The 20,449-nt window shown below is 44.0% G+C and overlaps 1 protein-coding gene across 1 annotated transcript in view; it reads right to left on the reverse strand.

Moving 5' to 3' along the window:
* Positions 1 to 3,032: 3,032 nt before the first annotated feature.
* The window catches only part of LOC129865329 (ras association domain-containing protein 3-like), a 55,307-nt gene continuing 37,890 nt past the window's right edge, over positions 3,033 to 20,449 (reverse strand). Inside the window, exons 3-7 of the mRNA XM_055938016.1 lie at positions 9,541 to 9,648; positions 7,827 to 7,982; positions 7,619 to 7,706; positions 5,915 to 6,030; positions 3,033 to 5,827 (exon numbers count right to left, since the gene is read on the reverse strand). Of these exons, the coding sequence (XP_055793991.1) occupies positions 5,678 to 5,827; positions 5,915 to 6,030; positions 7,619 to 7,706; positions 7,827 to 7,982; positions 9,541 to 9,648 (618 nt within the window). The 3' untranslated portion in view covers positions 3,033 to 5,677. The remainder of the gene's footprint in view (positions 5,828 to 5,914; positions 6,031 to 7,618; positions 7,707 to 7,826; positions 7,983 to 9,540; positions 9,649 to 20,449) is intronic.

Consider the following 20,449-nt stretch of genomic DNA (forward strand, 5'->3'; position numbering starts at 1 on the left):
TTTTAGTATTACTAATTTATTGCCACCGAGGCCCGCCGGTGTAACTGCTTACTGTACACTGTAACGTTACTGCATGATTGTAGCGGGTTTACTAACACTTTAGTTCTATTAGCTATGCTGACTTTGACGTTACTTTAGCTAATATGGTGACAGTGATGTAGGCTGTGTGTAGCGGTTTGGCTTGGAAAGGTATTTTCGCCTGGTCACATACAGCTGATGTATTGTGCATTGAAATCCACACGCGAAGGGAAGAGGTGAGAACAGAAGAGATGCGAGAAGGAATGCAACTTGGCTGCTATGAAAGTGAAGTGTTTACTCGTGATCAGGGATGTATTCATTCCGCCGATTCTGTTGAAAAAAATAAACTATCTTAAACGGAAGCAAAGGGAAAACGGGGATAAACATACCTGAATTTGTCCAATAGAAACTCTCGTTTGCAACTGTTGGTCTAATGATTACACCCAAGATCAGCTAGACGCAGGCCCACACATTTTTTTGCATTCCTGTTAGTGAGCATTTCTCTTTTGCCAAGATAATCCATCCATCTGACAGGTGTGGCATATCAAGAAGCTGATTAAACAGCATGATCATTACACAGGTGCACCTTGTGATGGGGACCATAAAAGGCCACTCTAAAATGTGCAGTTTTGTCACACAACACAATGCCACAGATGTCTCAAGTTGAGGGAGCGCGCAATTGGCATGCTCACTGCAGACATGTCCACCAGAGCTGTTGCCAGAATTTAATGTTCATTTCTCTATCATAAGTCATTTTAGAGAATTTGGCAATACGTCCAACCGGCCTCACAACCGCAGACCACCTGTATTGCGTTGTGTGGGTTAGCGACTTGCTGATGTCAATGCTGAAAACGGAGTGCCCCATGGTTGCGGTGGGGTTATGGTATGGCCAGGCATAAGCTACGGACAATGAATACAATTGCATTTTATCAATGGTAATTTGAATGCACTGATTCCTTGACGAGATCCTGAGGCGCAAGGATCTGTACACAATTCCTGGAAGCTAAAAATGTCCCAGTTCTTCAATGGCCTGCATACTCACCAGACATGCCACCCATTGAGCATGTTTGAGATGCTCTGGATTGACGTGTACGACAGTGTGTTCCAGTTCCCGCCAAGATCCAGCAATTTCACACAGCCATTGAAGTGGAGTGAGAAAACATTCCACAGGCCACAATCAACAGCCTGATTAACTCTATGTGAAGATGTGTCACGCTGCATGAGGCAAATGGCGGTCACACACCAGATACTGACTGGTTTCTGATCCACGCCCCTACCATTTTTTTGAAGGTATCTGTGACCAACAGACGCAGATCTGTATTCCCAGTTATGTGAAATCCATAGATTAGGGCCTAATGAATGCTTTTCAATTGAATGATTTCCTTATATGAACTGTAAGTCAGTAAAATCTTTGAAATAGTTGCATTTTGCGTAAATGTTTTTGTTCAAGTCTACATCCATTTTTGGACTTTTGAATTATGTGCCCATTGATTCTTGAAGAATATACACCTATAAATGCTTCCTGAGCTTAGTTTATAGGGCAATTCCGCAACTTTTCAACCTCAGTCATCTGCAGCACCAAACCTGTCTACATACTGTATGTGTAAACAGCATGCTCTATTATCTGTGTTTAAAAAGGTCCTAAAAAATAAATGTTTTTTTTTGTGACACGGGGTAGGATTAAAAGTAAAAAAAAAAAAAAAAGATTTTCAAAACCCGCAACAAGTTTCTAGCCCAAGGGAGTGTAATTTTGTGCTCCCCTTGTCACTGCAAATGTCACTACTTGAAAATCCCGTATTATTTCCCCCCACCCAACAAAACGTAGAAATGTGCCATTTCACATATGTTAACCCTGGTATTGTGCTGTAAATAATGAAAATCAAGTTGAAAAGTGCTGGCGTTGCCCTTTAACTCTCCTGTAAGAACCCCAAATATAAGCTTGCTTTACTCCCGTTTTTGTAAACAAGGTCGATGTAAACAAAACAGTGTATAACCTCAAAACATTGTTAAAACTAGAATTTTGATATCATGGATGGTGTCTTATCTATAGCTCTGTAAATTAATTTGAAAGTGATTAAATGTATCCAATAGGGGAAAGATTGTCTGGGCTGCCCCAGCCCGGCCCCTAGAGAGCCCTCCCAATAACGTCAACGAGATGCTATTCAGGCTCAGAGGAAGAAGAGAGCAGGACTGTAAGTTGAGTTCACAGCCACCTACACGAAAGACCTGACCTCAGAGATACGCGGGATGATGAAGAGGCTGCTTGACACAGCCCCCAAAGTCCACGGGAAGAAGCTCACTCCAGAGACCCCTGGCACACAGGCAGACATTCCGGTATAGAAACCGGAGATCTATGCACAGGTGACATACACCTGGGCGACCGCTGACTTGCCCACCTATTGATGCAGATGCCCCTGCTGTGCTGCACAGCCCTTGTACTACTGCAACACCTTAAATGAGCTACCCCCAGTATGGCTGTGTGTACTGGAGAGGTGGAGGAGATCATCGACGAGGACGTCATCTTACGTAGCAACTGCTGTTTGCCACTTCAGGAGCTGCCTATAGGAGTGCAGTCAGGTCTCATTATTAGTTCTGCATTTTTGATTTCAGTGGCCAGATCATTGGATTCACCAATGTTCCCTTTTTTGTACAATTTAAAACTTTAATAGATGAATTCAGTCCTTTAGAGAAGGCCACATTTGGTAACAATCCCCCCAAAAAGAAAAAAAAGTTACCTACAAAAATAAATCTGCATCATCAACAATATAAATAGAATATAGCAACTTTTTTTTTCCATTATAACATGTCAGTTCCATCCCGTCTCCTCCAAGCTGAGCCCACAGCTGCTGTGTTCATCCACCACCTGGTACTGAACCATCACTAACAGCGTCAGCAGAATCATTCCAGGTTTAGATCTTACAGTCTCTGCATGTAGCACTGCAGCGTAGAACATTACAAGAGCATAGCTGAAGAGACAGGGGGGCTAGCAATCTTTGGCAAATAACAGTTATGCATCGAACTAGTTTATGTTTATCTATACAAACTTTCATACATTTCCAAGTTCAACAGTACTGGTTCCTAAGATCCACATAGTAGGCCTATATGCATTAGGTGTAGATAATGCATGCTTTATAGTAGATTTCTATGGGTTACTTTAGCAGTCATCCTCCTACATCCCAGACTTAACAAAGCTAACCAGATAGCACTGCCCATAACATGATACAATTGAAGATAAACCAACTTTCACAGTCTAACAAATCATACAGGAGCTTGTATAGACATCACGTTTTCGAAACACCTTTACATCTTTCATAAAAGCCACTCATTTCAATAAGGCCTAATTATGAAACATTGTGTAGAATTATAGTGGAAGCTTGGCATCTGGTAAATAGAGAAGGCAAAGAAAAATCCCTGAATTAAAAGGTAAAGTGCCCTGAAGCTTCAGTAGATCGCAAACTGGTCCGATAGAAGCTCAACTTGTCTGATTCAAAGCCCTGACGCTGAGATGTGCAGACCTCTAACTAGCTAACACAGGGCCAGTGGTATCTGTCAATGTAACACTGTGCTTTGCAACACCATTTAGCAAGGCTTGCAAAGAAAATAATGGCTTTAGGATATAAAATGTGACAGATTATTTTACCATATCTAACTCCCTTAACCCAGTGTTTAAACGTAAATTAAAGTTCTGGGTGTGTAACCCCTTATAATAAACTCTAGCTATAAAATGTTCCCTTAATTTGAGAGGCCTCTAGGAGCACCAGGCAAAACCTAAAATAAATCCAAACATGTTATAATAGCTTCGGTTATAGAACAGGAAAACATAAGCAACATCGTATCACCAACAGGCAGCCCGAGAGGACAGTTACAGCATTTATTCATAAGGTGGGGCTATATAACCACACCACTACTCTTTCTATAGAGATAAACATGGCAACTAACGCAGTACCATCAGAAAGAACGTCATATAGTACTGGCAGATAAACAACAAGGCTTTGAAACACGCCAAATCAACATATATTCTTGCATTTGGTCAGAGTGTTTTGAAACTGTGCCGAGGGTTGATGGCCCAAAATGCGCTCACTAGTTGCTCTGTCCATTCAATTGATTGTCCATCTATTCCAAAGTACAGTCTCTGTTCAAATGGCCTCCCCTGTAACTACCAGAAGATGGATACGACCCTGGTAGAGATGTAAATACAGTAGAGAGAGCGCGATGGACAGGGAGGCAAAATGCGAGAACTTCAAAGCAACAGGTTCTAGCCGCTTTCTCCTGGTCTAGGAGACTGAACACATGGCCATGTGACGTCACCTCTACAATAAAACGGACTAGTCTCTTTGGTCTGTTAGCACATCCATTCCCTGATGTGTCATGCTTTCTGCATGGGACATGCAGCTTTGCTTCAGGGTTCACACACTGGTAAGACTGATTAAAAGCATTTATCCTACCAGCCCTGAAGCAGATTAGGACAGATGTAGCCATGTTCAATGACTACCAGAGGAACAGGAACATAGCCGTTGTCCTTTGCTGCTATTCCTGACCATGTTATCTGTGGCCACCGGCCTGGCGCTGGCTCCAACAGAGGCCCTGAACTTTCTCGGCATAGACAATCTCTTAACACGGAACTCCAAAAACTCGTGTTTGTCACATCCATTTCATTTGTTTGTTTTCTTACACAGTCTTTAGTTACTTATCTACTTCCTCTAAAACCATTAGTCAACTTCCTAAAATCTTTCCATTCTCACAGCACTAACCTCTTCTCCTCTGATACGACTAGTCTCTGTCCAGAGGTCAAAGGTGAGCGGTCAGCTCAAACTCCACTGTCGTTCTGGTCACAAGCTGTCACACTTCCATCCTGACCTCTAAACCCCAATCAGCTTGTGACTGTCAAGACTCTACAAACGGCACCAAAAATGCTTCGCCTTTCAAGACCATCACAACCTTCCGTTTAAATACACCACTCTTATTCTGGTTTGTATCATTTGCCTTTCCTAGTTTCTATTTCATCTTGTCCATCTAATACTGTGTCCTTTCCATGATAAACCAGTCTAGCCTTTATGTTGCCGATATGTTTTCGGTGCATTAACCCCTGTGAGAGAAATCAGTGAGCACACGAGTCGGTCCCTATGGGGGTCGGATTGCTGCCACGCCTTCATAGAACACAATAAAACTATTTCAGCAAAGAAACAGAACAAAGCTTCACCCACATAAATTAAAAACGACAATATGTACAAACCCTTGCATCCACCAATTAAATAAAAATGCAAAATAAATTGATTCAAATATTTGGGCGTTTGAATCATTCACGTGTTCAAAAAGGTCATTCCAAAAGAATAAAAAATTGCAATAACCAAAAGGATCAAAAGAGAGTGAACAGAAGCGTGGATATGGCACACGGGGTGTAGGTCTACTCAGTAAAGACATGGAGGTAGTCTCTTGAGTCTTGAGTGCTTAATGCAAAGTCCAGGCTGAATGCAGTGGAACCATTGATGCCCTCTAGTGTCCATCGAGTGTATTGCACATAGGGTCCACAGGTATAATCTGGAATTTATTCCAGCTGTCTGTCTCTCTCCAGTTTCTGAATCAGGTTGGACCAGTTTCCCCCTCAGTGTCCCTCAGACTGGATTCTGGTTCCCAGCCCCCTCTCCTCCAGGGGCAGTATTTACCCCGGCCCCCCAGCTGCTCTCATGGCCTCCTGCAGTTTTAGTCTGTAGTTGTCGTAGCGACGCGTCACGGAACACACCCGCTCAGTCTCCTCCTTCTCCAGCATCCTTAGGAAGTTACCCAACTCTGGGATGGAGAACGCTTCCCACTGGAAGAGGAGAGAGGTATGGTTAATACAGGGAGCGCGAGTGTGTATTTAGTGTGTGTGTGTGTGGGAGTTCAGTGTGTGTCTTACCATGACCTCGCCAGTCTGCTGTTCTCTCAGGACAAAGCCCAGCGTGTCGGTGTTGGGACCTGCTAGCAGACGCAGGAACAACGGATGCTCTCCCTCCGACAGCCTACACATGTACTCTACAGGAGGAAACACACACAATAATATTCTGTGGTTATAATGCATGATTTATTAGGGTTCATTCTACAAAAGGGTTCAATGTCAAGTCAGGGGGGGGGGGGGACTGTAAAAACACTAATGAGAGCTTGGGAAACTGGGGATAGGCCAAAGTGGTGTGTGCGCAAGGAAAACAACCATTGATTAAGCACACACAGAAATACACACGCATACGGGTAAATAACCACACCGGCCCTGTCAGATCAGAGACCGAAGTCTTTCATGCGAGTCAAGTCACCAGGCAGCGCTAAACCCTCCTGCATGCTCCATATCCAGAGACACCACCACATGCTCTCAGCCTGTCCCTCTACAGTAGAGGCTCCCGCCTGTCCCTCTACAGTAGAGGCTCCCGCCTGCCTGCTAGGCCTAGCCTTCAGGCACCCCAGTTAAAAACACAGCTGGTGAAGGGGAATAGCTCTACACAGCTATGTACCAGATGGTGCCATGGTGGTACAGTACTTTAGCCGTCCATCTCAGCAGGACTGGGAGAGACCCGCATTCCATGCCGGATTCAGACCTCATTTCTTGCTGCAGGCAGGGGCTTTAAGTTTACGCCACCATCGCAATGGGTCATAAGTTACATAGACATGCATACATTTACCCTTCCTCATAGATCACGCAGAAACCACAGATCTAGGGTCAGACTTATGACGCTACATATCCTAACCATTACGAACTGAGTCCGTGCCCCACACAGCCCAGCACACACAAACCCCCCTGTGTTTTTAATTGGACCACAGTAGACTGTCTAGACCTCCCCTCTTCATTTAACGAAGGGGAAACACCACACACACACACACGTCAGAGCTAGCCTTCGAGTCACGCTGTCCCAGAGGTCGTGGATAGCGGGTGTGCGCATTTCCCTTGACATAATGAAGAGCTGTCGGATTACAACAGTGTGAGATTAGACAGACCGTGACCGACTGCACTGCAACTCGGCTGGAAGTCTGACCTATTCGCTACCTGCACTCCTATTCCCGACTACTCTACCCCTAACCCCACCCCCACCTAGTCTTCAGTAAGATGGGCTTATCTCCTGCTCTGTGGTATAGGGACTGATCCAGCTTTGCTTGTCTGCTGGGGGTCTCGGACTCTGAGCCGGGTGAAGGCCCACGCTGAACCTCACCAGCGAGTTGCCCTCTCAATCTTATCTAGCAGAGCCTTAAAACAGGAAGAACTAAAACAGTAGTGGGGGGGGGACAGAAGAACAAGACACCGGCTGCTACTGTAAACTGTACTGAAACCTGTTGTGGAGTTCTCTCCACAGGCTGGCTGGTTGAGAACAGCTGCTGCTGTACACGGTGTGTGTGTGGGGACAGCCCTGTGGCATTCAGCAACATGAAGGCGAGGCGTCTAAAAATACACACCCTAAACCCTACAGATACCCACACACACTATGTTCAGACACCAGCCCAGTTCTGGCATGCATGCTATCCAGCCAGCTAACACAGACTGGTATCTATGGCATGACAAACCAACTACAATGTCTCCTATAGCCAGAAAAACAGACACCACACACACACACACACACACACACACACACACACCTACCATGCTCATCCCTGCGGCAGCGTTTGTACAGGGCATATTTAGCAGGGTTGTCAGCTATGGTGAACTTGGTCAACAGGGCCTGAATCACCTGATAGAAACAACGTTAAAGATTAGCATCGGTGTTCATATATAATCATAGCCATTTTCTACAAATCACTGCACACAGGATGTACGTAACTCTGTGTGTGTGTGTGTGTGAGAGACCCACCTGTCGTACGGTGTTGTTGGAGCTGATGTGAAGAGTGTTAATCGCCCCCTGGGGGAGGTAGAAGGCCTCCTCTCCTCCCCCACCTCCTCGTACTGTGACGGGTCTCCTCAACTCCAACTGCACCTTGATGAACCCCGTATACACACCACTGGGGTTCTACAGGGAGGGAGAGAGACCGGTTAGGATACTGCAGGGCAACACAGAACAGGTACACAAGCACTCATGTTCGCACACCACACACAGTAAGCTCTGTCATGTCTGTGTGAGAGATGACCAGATGATGGGGTGGGTGGGAGCTTAACATTAGTTACCAGATGGAGCCCAGATTTGTGGGCCCATCTTTAAGCCCATTACTTCACATGCCATCCCCCAGTGGATGGGACAGCACTGTGTGTGTGAGAGAGTGTTTAGCAGTGGTGTAAAGTTACTTAAGTAGTGCCTTAAAGTATTTTTACTTAAGTCGTTTTTTGGGGTTACTTTACTATTTATATTTGACAACTTTTACTTCACTACATTCTTAAAGAAAAGAATGTACTTTTACTCCATACATTTTCCCTTACGCCCAAAAGTACTTGTTACATTTGAATGCTTAGCAGGACAGGAAAAGGGTCCAATTCACGCACTTCTAAAGAGAAAATCCCTGGTCATCCCTACTGCCTCTGATCTGACAGACTCACTAAACATGTTTTGTTTGTAAATGTCTGAGTGTGCCTCTGGCTATCTTACTTTTCTTTTTTACAAAATATGGTGCCGTCTGGTTTGCATAATATAAGGAATTAGAAATGATTCATACTTTTAATTTTGATACTTAAGTATATTTAAAAGCAAATAATTTTTGACTTTTACTAAAGTAGTATTTTACTGGGTGACTCACTTTTATGGGATTCATTTTCTATTAAGGTTTCTTTACTTTTACTCAAGTATGACAAATTGGGTACTTTTTCCACCACTGGTGTTTAGAAGGGTGAGAGAGAAGAGAGAAGGTCATTAAAGGAGAAGAGATGAAACGCATCAAATCAGCTGACTGCCACTACTAAAATGCACCATCACGGCATTATGGTTCTACAGAGAAAGAACAAAGAGTGACTTGTGGTTGCGATAGATGGACAGATCAGGGACAAAAAAAGAGGCGAGAAAACAAAGACATTCTAAAGAAGACAAGACCGCAGTAGAGTCATTATGCCAGCCTGACTGCATGTTTTCAGATGACTGACAGGTCTGAGCGCATGGACTAGATGGGCATCAATGTGAATCAAAAGAACAGTGGTTTCGAACTTTGACCCATCCCCAGAAGGAAATAAGCATGCTACAGTTATTCATTTGATACATCTCTCTCAGACAGGCCTGTTCCAGACAGCTAGCCTGGTGAACATGTGTTGTGTGCCACCATCATGCCCTAGTAAACAGAGGAAGGAAGGAGAGATGCGGTGGAAGCATGCAGCAAGCAAACGTGTGTGTCACGTCTCTTGTGGATCAGGAGGGGATAGATAAACACACAACACGTGAGCGCTGAATGAGCCTTTACAGATCAGCTCTGAGGGCTGGCAGACCCACGCACACACTCGTGGCAGAGATAACCATCTCAGCCTGACGGTCATACAAGTTCGTTTAGGGATGAGGGGTCAAAAGTGGGAAGCTAGGTCAGAAGGGACAATAAACTGAGGTAGCCTAATGTCTGATGGAGGAGTTGGGTTAAGGGTTAGAGGTCACTTACCAGGGTCATTTTGAGGTGGTCCTTGGAGGAGGAGTTGTACAGCTCGACCTTCTGTCGGATCTCCTCTCTGCTGAGATGAGTCCGTAACTCCCTTTCCTGCTCCACATCCTGATAGACAGAAACAGAGAGCGTTAAGTGGTGTTATTACATATGTTATGGCCTGAAGAGATTGGTAAGATCAGCTGATACAGATCGACAAAGAGCATACACACTGACAGGCCTCCAGCCCTGGGCCTGCTACAGTGTTGTCCTGACCTTCATTTGGAGGCCCTAGATCGGGGATATTCAACTGGCGGGACCAAGGCCAAATAGATGCCAATATTGGACGTTCAGTTCCAAAACGACAAGCACTATGGTGGTTGTCTATAGTGTGGTTTCTAGCGCTATGGTGGTTGTCTATAGTGTGGTTTCTAGCGCTATGGTGGTTGTCTATAGTGTGGTTTCTAGCGCTATGGTGGTTGTCTATAGTGTGGTTTCTAGCGCTATGGTGGTTGTCTATAGTGTGGTTTCTAGCGCTATGGTGGTTGTCTATAGTGTGGTTTCTAGCGCTATGGTGGTTGTCTATAGTGTGGTTTCTAGCGCTATGGTGGTTGTCTATAGTGTGGTTTCTAGCGCTATGGTGGTTGTCTATAGTGTGGTTTCTAGCGCTATGGTGGTTGTCTATAGTGTGGTTTCTAGCGCCTATGGTGGTTGTCTATAGTGTGGTTTCTAGCGCCTATGGTGGTTGTCTATAGTGTGGTTTCTAGCGCCTATGGTGGATGTCTAGTGTGGTTTCTAGCACTATGGTGGTTGTCTATAGTGTGGTTTCTAGCGCTATGGTGGTTGTCTATAGTGTGGTTTCTAGCGCTATGGTGGTTGTCTATAGTGTGGTTTCTAGCGCTATGGTGGTTGTCTATAGTGTGGTTTCTAGCGCTATGGTGGTTGTCTATAGTGTGGTTTCTAGCACTATGGTGGTTGTCTATAGTGTGGTTACTAGCACTATGGTGGTTGTCTATAGTGTGGTTTCTAGCACTATGGTGGTTGTCTATAGTGTGGTTTCTAGCACTATGGTGGTTGTCTATAGTGTGGTTTCTAGCGCTGTGGTGGTTGTCTATAGTGTGGTTACTAGCGCTATGGTGGTTGTCTATAGTGTGGTTACTAGCGCTATGGTGGTTGTCTATAGTATGGTTTCTAGCGCTATGGTGGTTGTCTATAGTATGGTTTCTAGCGCTATGGTGGTTGTCTATAGTGTGGTTTCTAGTACTATGGTGGTTGTCTATAGTGTGGTTTCTAGCACTATGGTGGTTGTCTATAGTGTGGTTTCTAGCGCTATGGTGGTTGTCTATAGTGTGGTTTCTAGCAATATGGTGGTTGTCTATAGTGTGGTTTCTAGCGCCTATGTGGCATGTTGATTCTTCATATCAAGTCTAGCGGATTAAGTTACAAAATATTATGACCACATACGTGCCTTCTATTTCCCTCATACACACAAGGACTCACAAGGACTCATTAAAAGGGAGTGTGACAACAAAAAAGCATGCCTAATGACTGAGGGAAATTAATTCAAAGCATACTTCCTTCAGACTGGAATTTTGCATTACCTAATGACACACTGCATCTTTGTTATTTATTGAGATGCTTAGTTTTCAGATGATTTTAAAACGACCTATTTACTTTTAGAACCTTTTAATATTTGTTTAAATGAAACAAAAAGTGAGCATCAATGTGTGTTGCACCTTGGCTCACGTTGGTTGAGCACCCACCACTTCTTTCCTAATTACTTTTGGCAACACTTCAATTTAAGAAAAGTGCTTCATTTGTGGTTGTGCGTTGCTTTTTTCCACCCGACAGGTGTGGCATATCAAGAAGCGGATTAAAACAGCATGATTACACAGGTGCACCTTGTGCCGGGGACAATAAAGGCCACTAAAACGTGCAGTTGTCACAACAATGTCACAGAAGTCTCCATTTTAAGGGAGTGTGCAATTGGCATGCTGACTGCAGGAATGTCCACCAGAGCTGTTGTCAGAGATTTTTTCTCTACCAAAAGCCGCCTCCAACATTGTTTTAGAGAATTTGGCAGTAAGTCAAAGTGTAACCGTGCCAGCCCAGGACCTCCACATCCGGCTTCTTTGGGCTCCCGAGTGGCACAGCGGTCTAACTGCATCTCAGTGCAAGAGGCATCACTACAGTCCCTGGTTCGAATTCAGGCTGTATATCACATCCGGCCGTGATTGGGAGTCCCGTAGAGCGCCGCAGAATTGGCCCAACGTCGTCCGGGTTTGGGCGTCATTGTAAGTAAGAATTTGTTCTTAACTGACTTGCCTAGTAAAAAAGGCAATACAATTTTTTTTTTTAATAAACATTCTTCTCCTGCGGGATCATCTGAGACCAGCCACCCGGAGAGCTGATGAGGATTATTTCTGTCTGGAATAAAGCCCTTTTGAGGGGAAAAGCTCATTCTGATTGGCTGCACCCCTGCCCAGTCATGTGAAATCCATAAATTAGGGTCTAATGAAAGCATTTCAATTGACTGATTTCCTTATATGAACAGTAACTCAGTAAAATCATTGAAATTGATGCATGTTGCGGTTATATTTTTGTTTAGTAGTTGAACAGCCCTGCCCTAGAAGTTGATTTTGGAAAAGAATCTAGGGGAAACACTGGAATCACACGCATACAACCGTCATGCATCTCACACACCCTTTATCTTATTGGGTCTCCCCCTCAAGGCAAGGGTCCACCACAGCACAGACGACTCCATAGGACAGAAGTGCGACAGGCCCAACCCAAGGGAGAGAGGAGGTCATAGTTATGTGATGAATGTTCTCCCCAGATCCAGAGAGAGTCATTCTGCTGAAGGCTGTGACCGTCACACACACAGTTTAAACTCAAAGAAAGCAGAAGGATCTGACTTCAGAGTTTGTCGATAACAATAACTGAATGTTAGTATTATTTATTAATGGACATGACTGCAGCTTCCTCTCCATATCACCCTGGATCATGCAGTTATAGCAGACACACGTCATCCTCCGTGTGTGCCTGAAGGGCTAAAGTCCAGACAACACTGTGTGTTCTTACATGGGCATAGTGCTTCTCTGCTCTAAGGCTCCTTGCTACTAAAAACAAACCTAAACCCCACTCAGTATCCTGACAAGACCAAGCAGGCACTGGACACCTTATAAGGCCACACTGCACGAGAGACCAGGGTGGCAACTTGTACACACACAGAAGGCAATAACATTGATAGTGGAGTGGTATGGTTCCAATAGCCTAGCATTTACCTCAGGGAGACCGGGCTGACTGGGAGCATATTCCTGACCTACTAGTGTTCTCTTTAATGTCAACATCAAGGCAGTAAAAGGCATGCTATGTATGGTCTTCTGTAGGTGCTTCTGATTGACTTGTTTTTACTGCCTACCACAGAGGACAACAGGGTCATGAAGTAACAGAACAGAGTTCCTTACTATTACGGTTGGCAATGGATGTGGTCTAATGCCGTGGTTCAGACTCCTGCCGCAGCCAGCTGTCTTTCACAGACTGGGAACCGGGCTGGGTGGAGCTGTAGTAGGATGGGCCAGTGAGAACTGGTGGTCCAGTCCACCTAGCCCATGGTGTGACCCAGTACGTTCGTGAGACTATGGGTTGCAGTGTATGAGCCCAAACAGGTGACATTGACCTGCAGCTTGGTCGAGCCCAGTGACTCACTACAGGATTACTAGGTCAACCGCACGGTTAGCACTTCACAGACAAGACAGCTTACTTCAACGCGAACAGAAGCCTTGATATGGATAGGAGAAAGTGGCTCTGCACTGATAACGCAAGGCCTTTGCTGACAATCTGACGTACTGTCTTTTACTGAAAGCATGCACAGTCTTCACAAACGTCATATGTCTGAAGTCAAAACCCCAAAATAACATTGTCCCTGTGGTAGAACATGTATTTAGATTGCCAATTTTGTGCATTTACCATCAGGTAGCCTGATTTCAGATGTGTCATGTAAACAGGATTATTAGGGAAATCCTTCTTGCACAGCATGCAAACCTTTAAATCAAACTTTTATATTATTCTGACTACTCCCAATAATGGTATTATTGTGTGCATAATCAGTGCTGGTTGTGTTCCTATTGGTCAGTCACCAAGACTGGCTGGTGTTACGAGCCGCACTGTACGATAAAGGCAAAAGAATTCTGATACTGGCAAAATTTTGGTTTGAGCCTTCGACCGTCTGTAGCTGTACTTAAAATCGTCAGATGTAGACCCTGTTGCACTGAACACGCCAAGACGACCGACAATTGTTTACGACCTACGACTTTGCAATTGTCAGGGATAGCAAAATCGTTGCATAAGATGGCTACATGGTGGACAGACTACGATTTATCTACACACACACACACAGTAGCCACGGCAGATAGAGCTAGTCATCCCTGAAGTACTTTACCGGGTTCAACAGGTCACAGCTGATTCAGGTGGCTCACAGTAAGACCCAGGGGATTATGGGTAGCCACAGAGAAAGAGGTTGGTTATGACAACACTTGCTAGCCGCTATTGCATGGGCCATGACCAGTCTGGGGGTTTGTGTGACAGAGAGAGAACAGATTTGGGTTGGTTACTGTGCTAAAAAAATTGTCTTCTCACCCTCTCCAACCAGCTCTATAGGATTACCTCGATTTCAAACAGAACCTCGCAGAGGTCACGATCAACTACATCAGATGACTCCGCACCGAGCCAGTTCATGACCGCGGTCTTGAACAAACTAACATCAGTATCATTACGTTGGGTTACGAGGCAGAGTATGTAAAAGGCAGTGTATTTGAGTCCATACAGACAGATGAGGACGGGGCAGACAGGAGAGGGTTAAGAGGAGCACCAGTGAGACGGAGCGTGACAGGCAAAAGGCAAAACAAACGTCCCAATGAGGTAACGTCCCAAAAAAAACACAGCCTTCTCACTCCCACACAGTGTTTGTTATAGCCACGGGCCACTACACTGCAGCCGGTAAGGGGGCGAGCAGAAAGACCGCAGAACAGACTCTCCCTGAGAGTTCAACCTACTGCTCTTTACATCTTCACCCTACACTCACACACCCCTACACTCCCTTCACTGTAGTTACTGCAGCATCAAGGTTAAGGAATGCCAGTCGGATTAGACTCTGTTAAATGAACGACAAGCCTAAACTCTCCCTCTGTACTCGGATTGAAGTAAGCAGTTAAGCAACTTTTCCCGAGGCAGACAAGGTTAGCTGGGGTGGCAGCGGTAGCAGAGCAGGACTGATAAAGAGGAGGAGTAGTTTAGGTTGAAGAGTCAGTAGGCCGAGCAACGTGGGATAGTGTTCAGTAAAGATGCTCTGGGATTGACTGCTTAGAGTAAGCCTTAGTAAGTAGAGTTACAATGAGTTCAGTGCTGGGTTAAGTAGAGGTGGTGTAGCTTAACGTGTGAAGTAATGTGTGTGGCGTGTTCTAAGAATAGAGATTAGGCTATGCTTTGTGTTGTCAGACTGGTTTCTCCAGTGCTTCTCTCAGTCAGGCGAGGAACAGGTTTGACTGACTAATTCAGATTACCTACATGTTATCCGTTTACAGACGGACAGATCCAGACAGCCATGCTTCTCAAGCAAAAAATATTAAAAAAATATAGGAAAAGCTAAAAATAGACTAAACACCCCAGACTTAACTTAATCTACATCTGGATGGGCGTGGATTTTGTTCTAGATAAAGATTCGGTATGGGAAGAGCAGTATGACCATGTGTTATGGTATTTTGTGATGACCGTCTCAATCAGTGCCATTGCGCTGTAGCAACTACACACCCCCCCCCGCGTGAGACTTCCTCTTCAGCTTAGAGGGGAAGTCCACAGCAGCCACACCTTTCCTCCGCATAACAGACATCGCTATTCCTCAACTAATGCAGGTTCTGTAGACTTAAACCAAGCACTGCATACACCTCATTCAGTACAATCCCCCTCGGAGAGCTCCTATACTACCACTAAACCACAGCCAATTCCCTGACACCACACTACAAACACAGTATTCATTTTAACCTGGAGGGATTCCAGCAGCTATTTACTGTACTTGAGTCTGACACAGTACTGCATGCAAACACACAGAATAGCATAGGAAAGACTAAACCACTCCAATGACTGCAGCAGGAGAGTTTGATCCATCCCTTAGTGTCCCACAGGGTAGAACAGAAGTGAATTCCTGCTCAGAGTGAGAGGGTGACAGAGTGAGCGAGTCCATCCTGCCTCCTGTGGTGTCGATGGACTCGCATAACTGAAAGTGGCTTTACTTAGGAGGTCAGGACTGAAACACTCTGCTGAACACACAAAACAAAAAAATACTGAGCTGAACACAAACTCTGGGCTGAACAAAAAGAAACGAGGAATGGAAACCATCCCGGCAGAACTGCTGACTCTTCCCACAGACCCCTGGGCTGCTGGCCTGGAAAGCACACTGCTGATAGAAATCTCCACAGACCCCCTATCTAGCTGAGGTATAAAAACACTGAAGATTGTAAAATATGAAACTTGGGATGTGCCGGTTTCTCCTAGTCTGCGCTTCCTGTGTAGTCTACTGCACTAGTCTACTGCTCCACACCAAGTCAAACATATGAGAGAGAGGGGTCTGAGGTAGTGAAGGGGGGGGGGGGGCTAAGAAAAAAGTGAGAGTTACATGTCAGGATTTTTTGGGGACGATATATTGTTTTGATGAGATTACAATATTTTTGGGCTAGTTGGCTGTACATGCAGAATCCAGTATTTGTTCTTCTTTAATTGTTCTCCGTCTTTAAAAAAAAATAGGGAGCCAATTAGCTTTAAGTAGTTTTATTTCCACGAATTATCAAAACTCATCACGGCTTTCGCTTGTCCCTCTGTCACAGACATATGTTGAGCAATATTTTAGAAACAGTGAAGCACAAGAAAATAAAAATCACACTATTGAATCGGAATACATATCGTATCACCACCCAAGCATCGTGATATCCTATCGTGAGGTACGTGGCAATTCCAAGGGAATTGACGATGACTGAGGGACAGACCCTAGGCTTGTGCTTTTTTGTGGGCCATTTCTTGATGATCTCCCTCTCACGGTTTCTCTAGTCTGCATGCATCCGTGTGCTCCACACATCAGTCAGGTCCTCCCTGTCAAACTGATGAGTATTACCATGTCCTCTGGTCCCACCGTCTAGGGCTGTTCCCGACAACAAAAATCTTGGTCGACCAGGAGTCGTCTGTTATTTCAACCAATCGACTGACAAATGTCTGTTATTTCAACCAATCGAAAAACAAATTTCGTGGTGCACAAGACACCTGTCTGATTCACGCCTGTCTCAGTGGCCTAATCCATTGAAGTCCATCACTTAGACTTGTGATACGGAAATTGTATAGGGTTATATTATAGAAATATAATGGTGCAACATTTATACCATATTTTATAACACGTGCTTTATCCCGCGTTGGATACGGTTACTGTCCGCTGTTCTGAAACAATCTTTAGTGCGCTGCAGAATTGGCACCTTTCCCTATGTTGCTATGTGCATAATATCAAATTTCACCAGCATATTGGGATTGAGAACAATGCAACGGAGGCAGAAGAGATTAAAAAACAGCCCTTGCCTTAAGCCCTATTCGGATAGGATTAGTATTACTGGGGGTGGTCGGGTAATGTAATTATGTGCACATGCACAAACCACCACATCAGTAATTTTGGTCCCATCTGAATCTGCCATGTCAGTAATTTGTACATGGCAGGAGTGTAACAATTCCTGCAGGAATACCCTACTGTATTTTGTCAAACTCCAAGGTGCTCTGAGAATACTAGTCCCGCGCGAATAAACATCCCCTGTGTTTTGAGAGAAATGTCTGAGTTTGACAGCTGTTGCTCGCCGTTTGAGGAAGAAAACATGAACTGATTTGATCAATTGAACGAAGCATAGCCTATATATGAAGGGTCTATGTGTATCAACTTTCACAGTGAATGTTTTTGTTCATACGTTGTATGATTTGAATATTGCCAAATGCATCAGTAAAGAAATATTACGGCTATTTAATGTAAACCTTGCTGTTAATAGGCCGCAAAGCAGCATATAACTGACCTAAACGTTTGGAAATGATAAAGTTCACATTTGTATCCATAGCCTTAAAACGCATCTCAAGTGCAAATGCACTGTTTAGCGTACATCTGAAGGCCGGGGGGCATTTAGGACGTCTACTGCGAATTGCTAAAATATCCTAATGATTATGATCGCACTTCCTCAATTCAAATATTATGGCGACACTGTACCAATGATGGTTTGGTATGGTTTAGAAACTTGGGAACCAAGCTCGAGTTATCAGTGTAGTCCTGTTATCGCCTGGACTTGTTGAATATCTTTGCCCTAGAAAAAAAAAAAAAAAAAAAACCTGTACATTGGAAAAAATAAAGAATTTGAGGGGGCAGTTTGGAAAAAACGATTCCAGTCAGAATCATCCTGTGGAATAACAGGCATTTTGGGTTAATAATTACATAACCAACGTTCTCTAGTAATACTAGTCCCGTGCGAATGCGGCTTAGCCTAATTGTCTAAGAAAATTGAGAGCGCAAACCAATTTAATTAGGTCTATAATCAACAGTGTAACTGTTAAATGTGCCTATCATAAGTCATCCACATATACAGTACCAGTAAAAAGCCCTACTCATTCAAGGGTTTTTATTTTTGACTATTTTCTACAGAATAATATTTTCTGTAGAATAATAGTGAAAACATCAAAACTATGAGAACACATGGAATCATGTGGTAACCAAAAGAGTGTTATAAAATTTGATTTGTTTTTATATTAGATTCTTCAAAGTAGCCACCCTTTGCCTTGATGACAGTTTTGATAAGGGGTCCAAACTTTTGACTGGTACTGTATGTACATCTACAGAAATAAGACCTAGCTTGCTTCTGTTGCCTGTTTGAGTGTTTGTTTATTAGCCTACTGATTCCGTGAGCGCCAAGCCTCATGCAAGTGCAAAATGTTGAAGCAATTTCACAGAATCTTTTGATAGGCTATAGGTCAGGCCCTATTGGTCACATGCATGCAATGCTTACATGTTTCACGTAAAGAGAGCAAGGGTTAATGGAACGTTTTTTCTAAACAAATTGGGGATTCTGGTAACAGAACAGCGGAATAAACGCTGTGCTGTGGTGCCTTTTCACTGCAGTAGGGAGGAGAGCGAGACAACATGCACCAGTCACAGGCACTCGCTGTCATTTAAACACAGTTTGACCATCGGGCTCGGAGTCATTTGTGGATCTTTATTATTTAATCAAACAGACAAGCTCAGTGCACTTGCAGTTGGTTTTATTCAAACAGAGTGTGTGTCTATATATGGAACAATACAGTTAAACATTGACCAATCGATTGGTCGAAAGAACAGGACGACTCTTGGTCGACCACGATTCTTTTTGATTACAGTAACTTATTTTATAATAAAGTCTTTGTATCTAAATGAAAATTATATGAATCTAAAAGTAACTTCTATTGCCAACTTTGTAAAAATAGACTACATAAAGCCCCCAAAAATAAAAAAATATTGCAGCCTGCAGGTAGAATATATCCCGATAACAAGGCAGGAAGCTGGTGCTAACAAACTTTCAGCATTGTGTAAAATATTCTGGGCCCTCAGAGTTATCCCACACCAGTGAGCACCAGACAGACACATCTGTAGCCTATTTGCGCAAGGGATAAGAAGTAATCAGGTAGGCCTATTTTATGACGTTTCCACTGGATAAGAGCATGATTTTGTTTTATTTCCCCCCCCCAAGCTGAGGGAGAGAGATGGAAAGATTTTTCAAACTGACAATAGTTCCTCAATGCAGCCTTTCTCAATGGATGTAAAAACAGACTTTGTTTACTTGCCGTATGAGGTGAAAAAACAATTCATTTGATAACTCACCACCACTAATGAGCCATGGAGCTTAAGACAAATCAGAAATACGATCAGATCCCCTACATTTGCACGCAGGCCAGGTAGCCGAGGCCTACTTCTACACGTAATCAGATGCGCGTCCTTACTCAACATTAACAAGAGCGCTCCAAACAAAACAATGAATATATTGATAACTCGTAAACGGAATGAAACAAACCAAAACTTGTTTCTCACAAGTGTAGCCTAGGTTGTTCGCTCTGCAAACAACGTGTCCACCCCGACAATGAAAACTGTACAAGACTAATAATATATATTGAACGCATTAACAAAAATGACGGTAACCAAACAAACCTGGTAGATATGAAATGGGAATTAACTGTAATGTCCTACTGGTGAGCCATTGGCGCGGCCTCCGCAATGGATTAGTCCACAGACAGGCGTCAATCAAGACGTTTTAGTTGTTGTAACAGTGGCCGACCAAAAGCTTATTGCCCTTAAAAAAAAATATATATATATATTTTTAAATCGACCAGTTGACTAAAGGGGGTCAGCCCAAGTACAGTCCTCCGTCAACACGGCTGTATAGCTTCACCACACAAGACTCTTCACCCCTCAACCCCAAGTGGCTTCTTGCCAGGATGTTCCAGCACAGTTGTTGGTTTTCTAAGACTCCTAAAATCTAGGCTTAATATCAGTGTGCGGAGTACGACTGCCTGGGCAGACAGGTTTCATTACTGCAGCACGTAGCCTAGGCCTGTAATAAAGACATTACATCACTGTGGTCCAATAACAAGACTGTTCTACTTCGTCAAGCCTCTCAGCTCCTCAGGCTTTTTACCACACCTCACCCTCCCCAATCTCTTCATCTGATCAGCCACTGTTACTCAACTCTGTGTATTTTTCAACAATGGGGAGTAAGCATGGCGTGGTGAGATGTGACATTATGAAAGGCAGACTTCCCTGTTCTTCAGTAGCTATGTTAGAGTGTGAGGCAATAGAACATTTCACAGCACTGAAAGACACCAGTCCTTTGAGAAC

Source organism: Salvelinus fontinalis, chromosome 11, assembly GCF_029448725.1.
Source record: "Salvelinus fontinalis isolate EN_2023a chromosome 11, ASM2944872v1, whole genome shotgun sequence".
NCBI lineage: Eukaryota > Metazoa > Chordata > Actinopteri > Salmoniformes > Salmonidae > Salvelinus > Salvelinus fontinalis.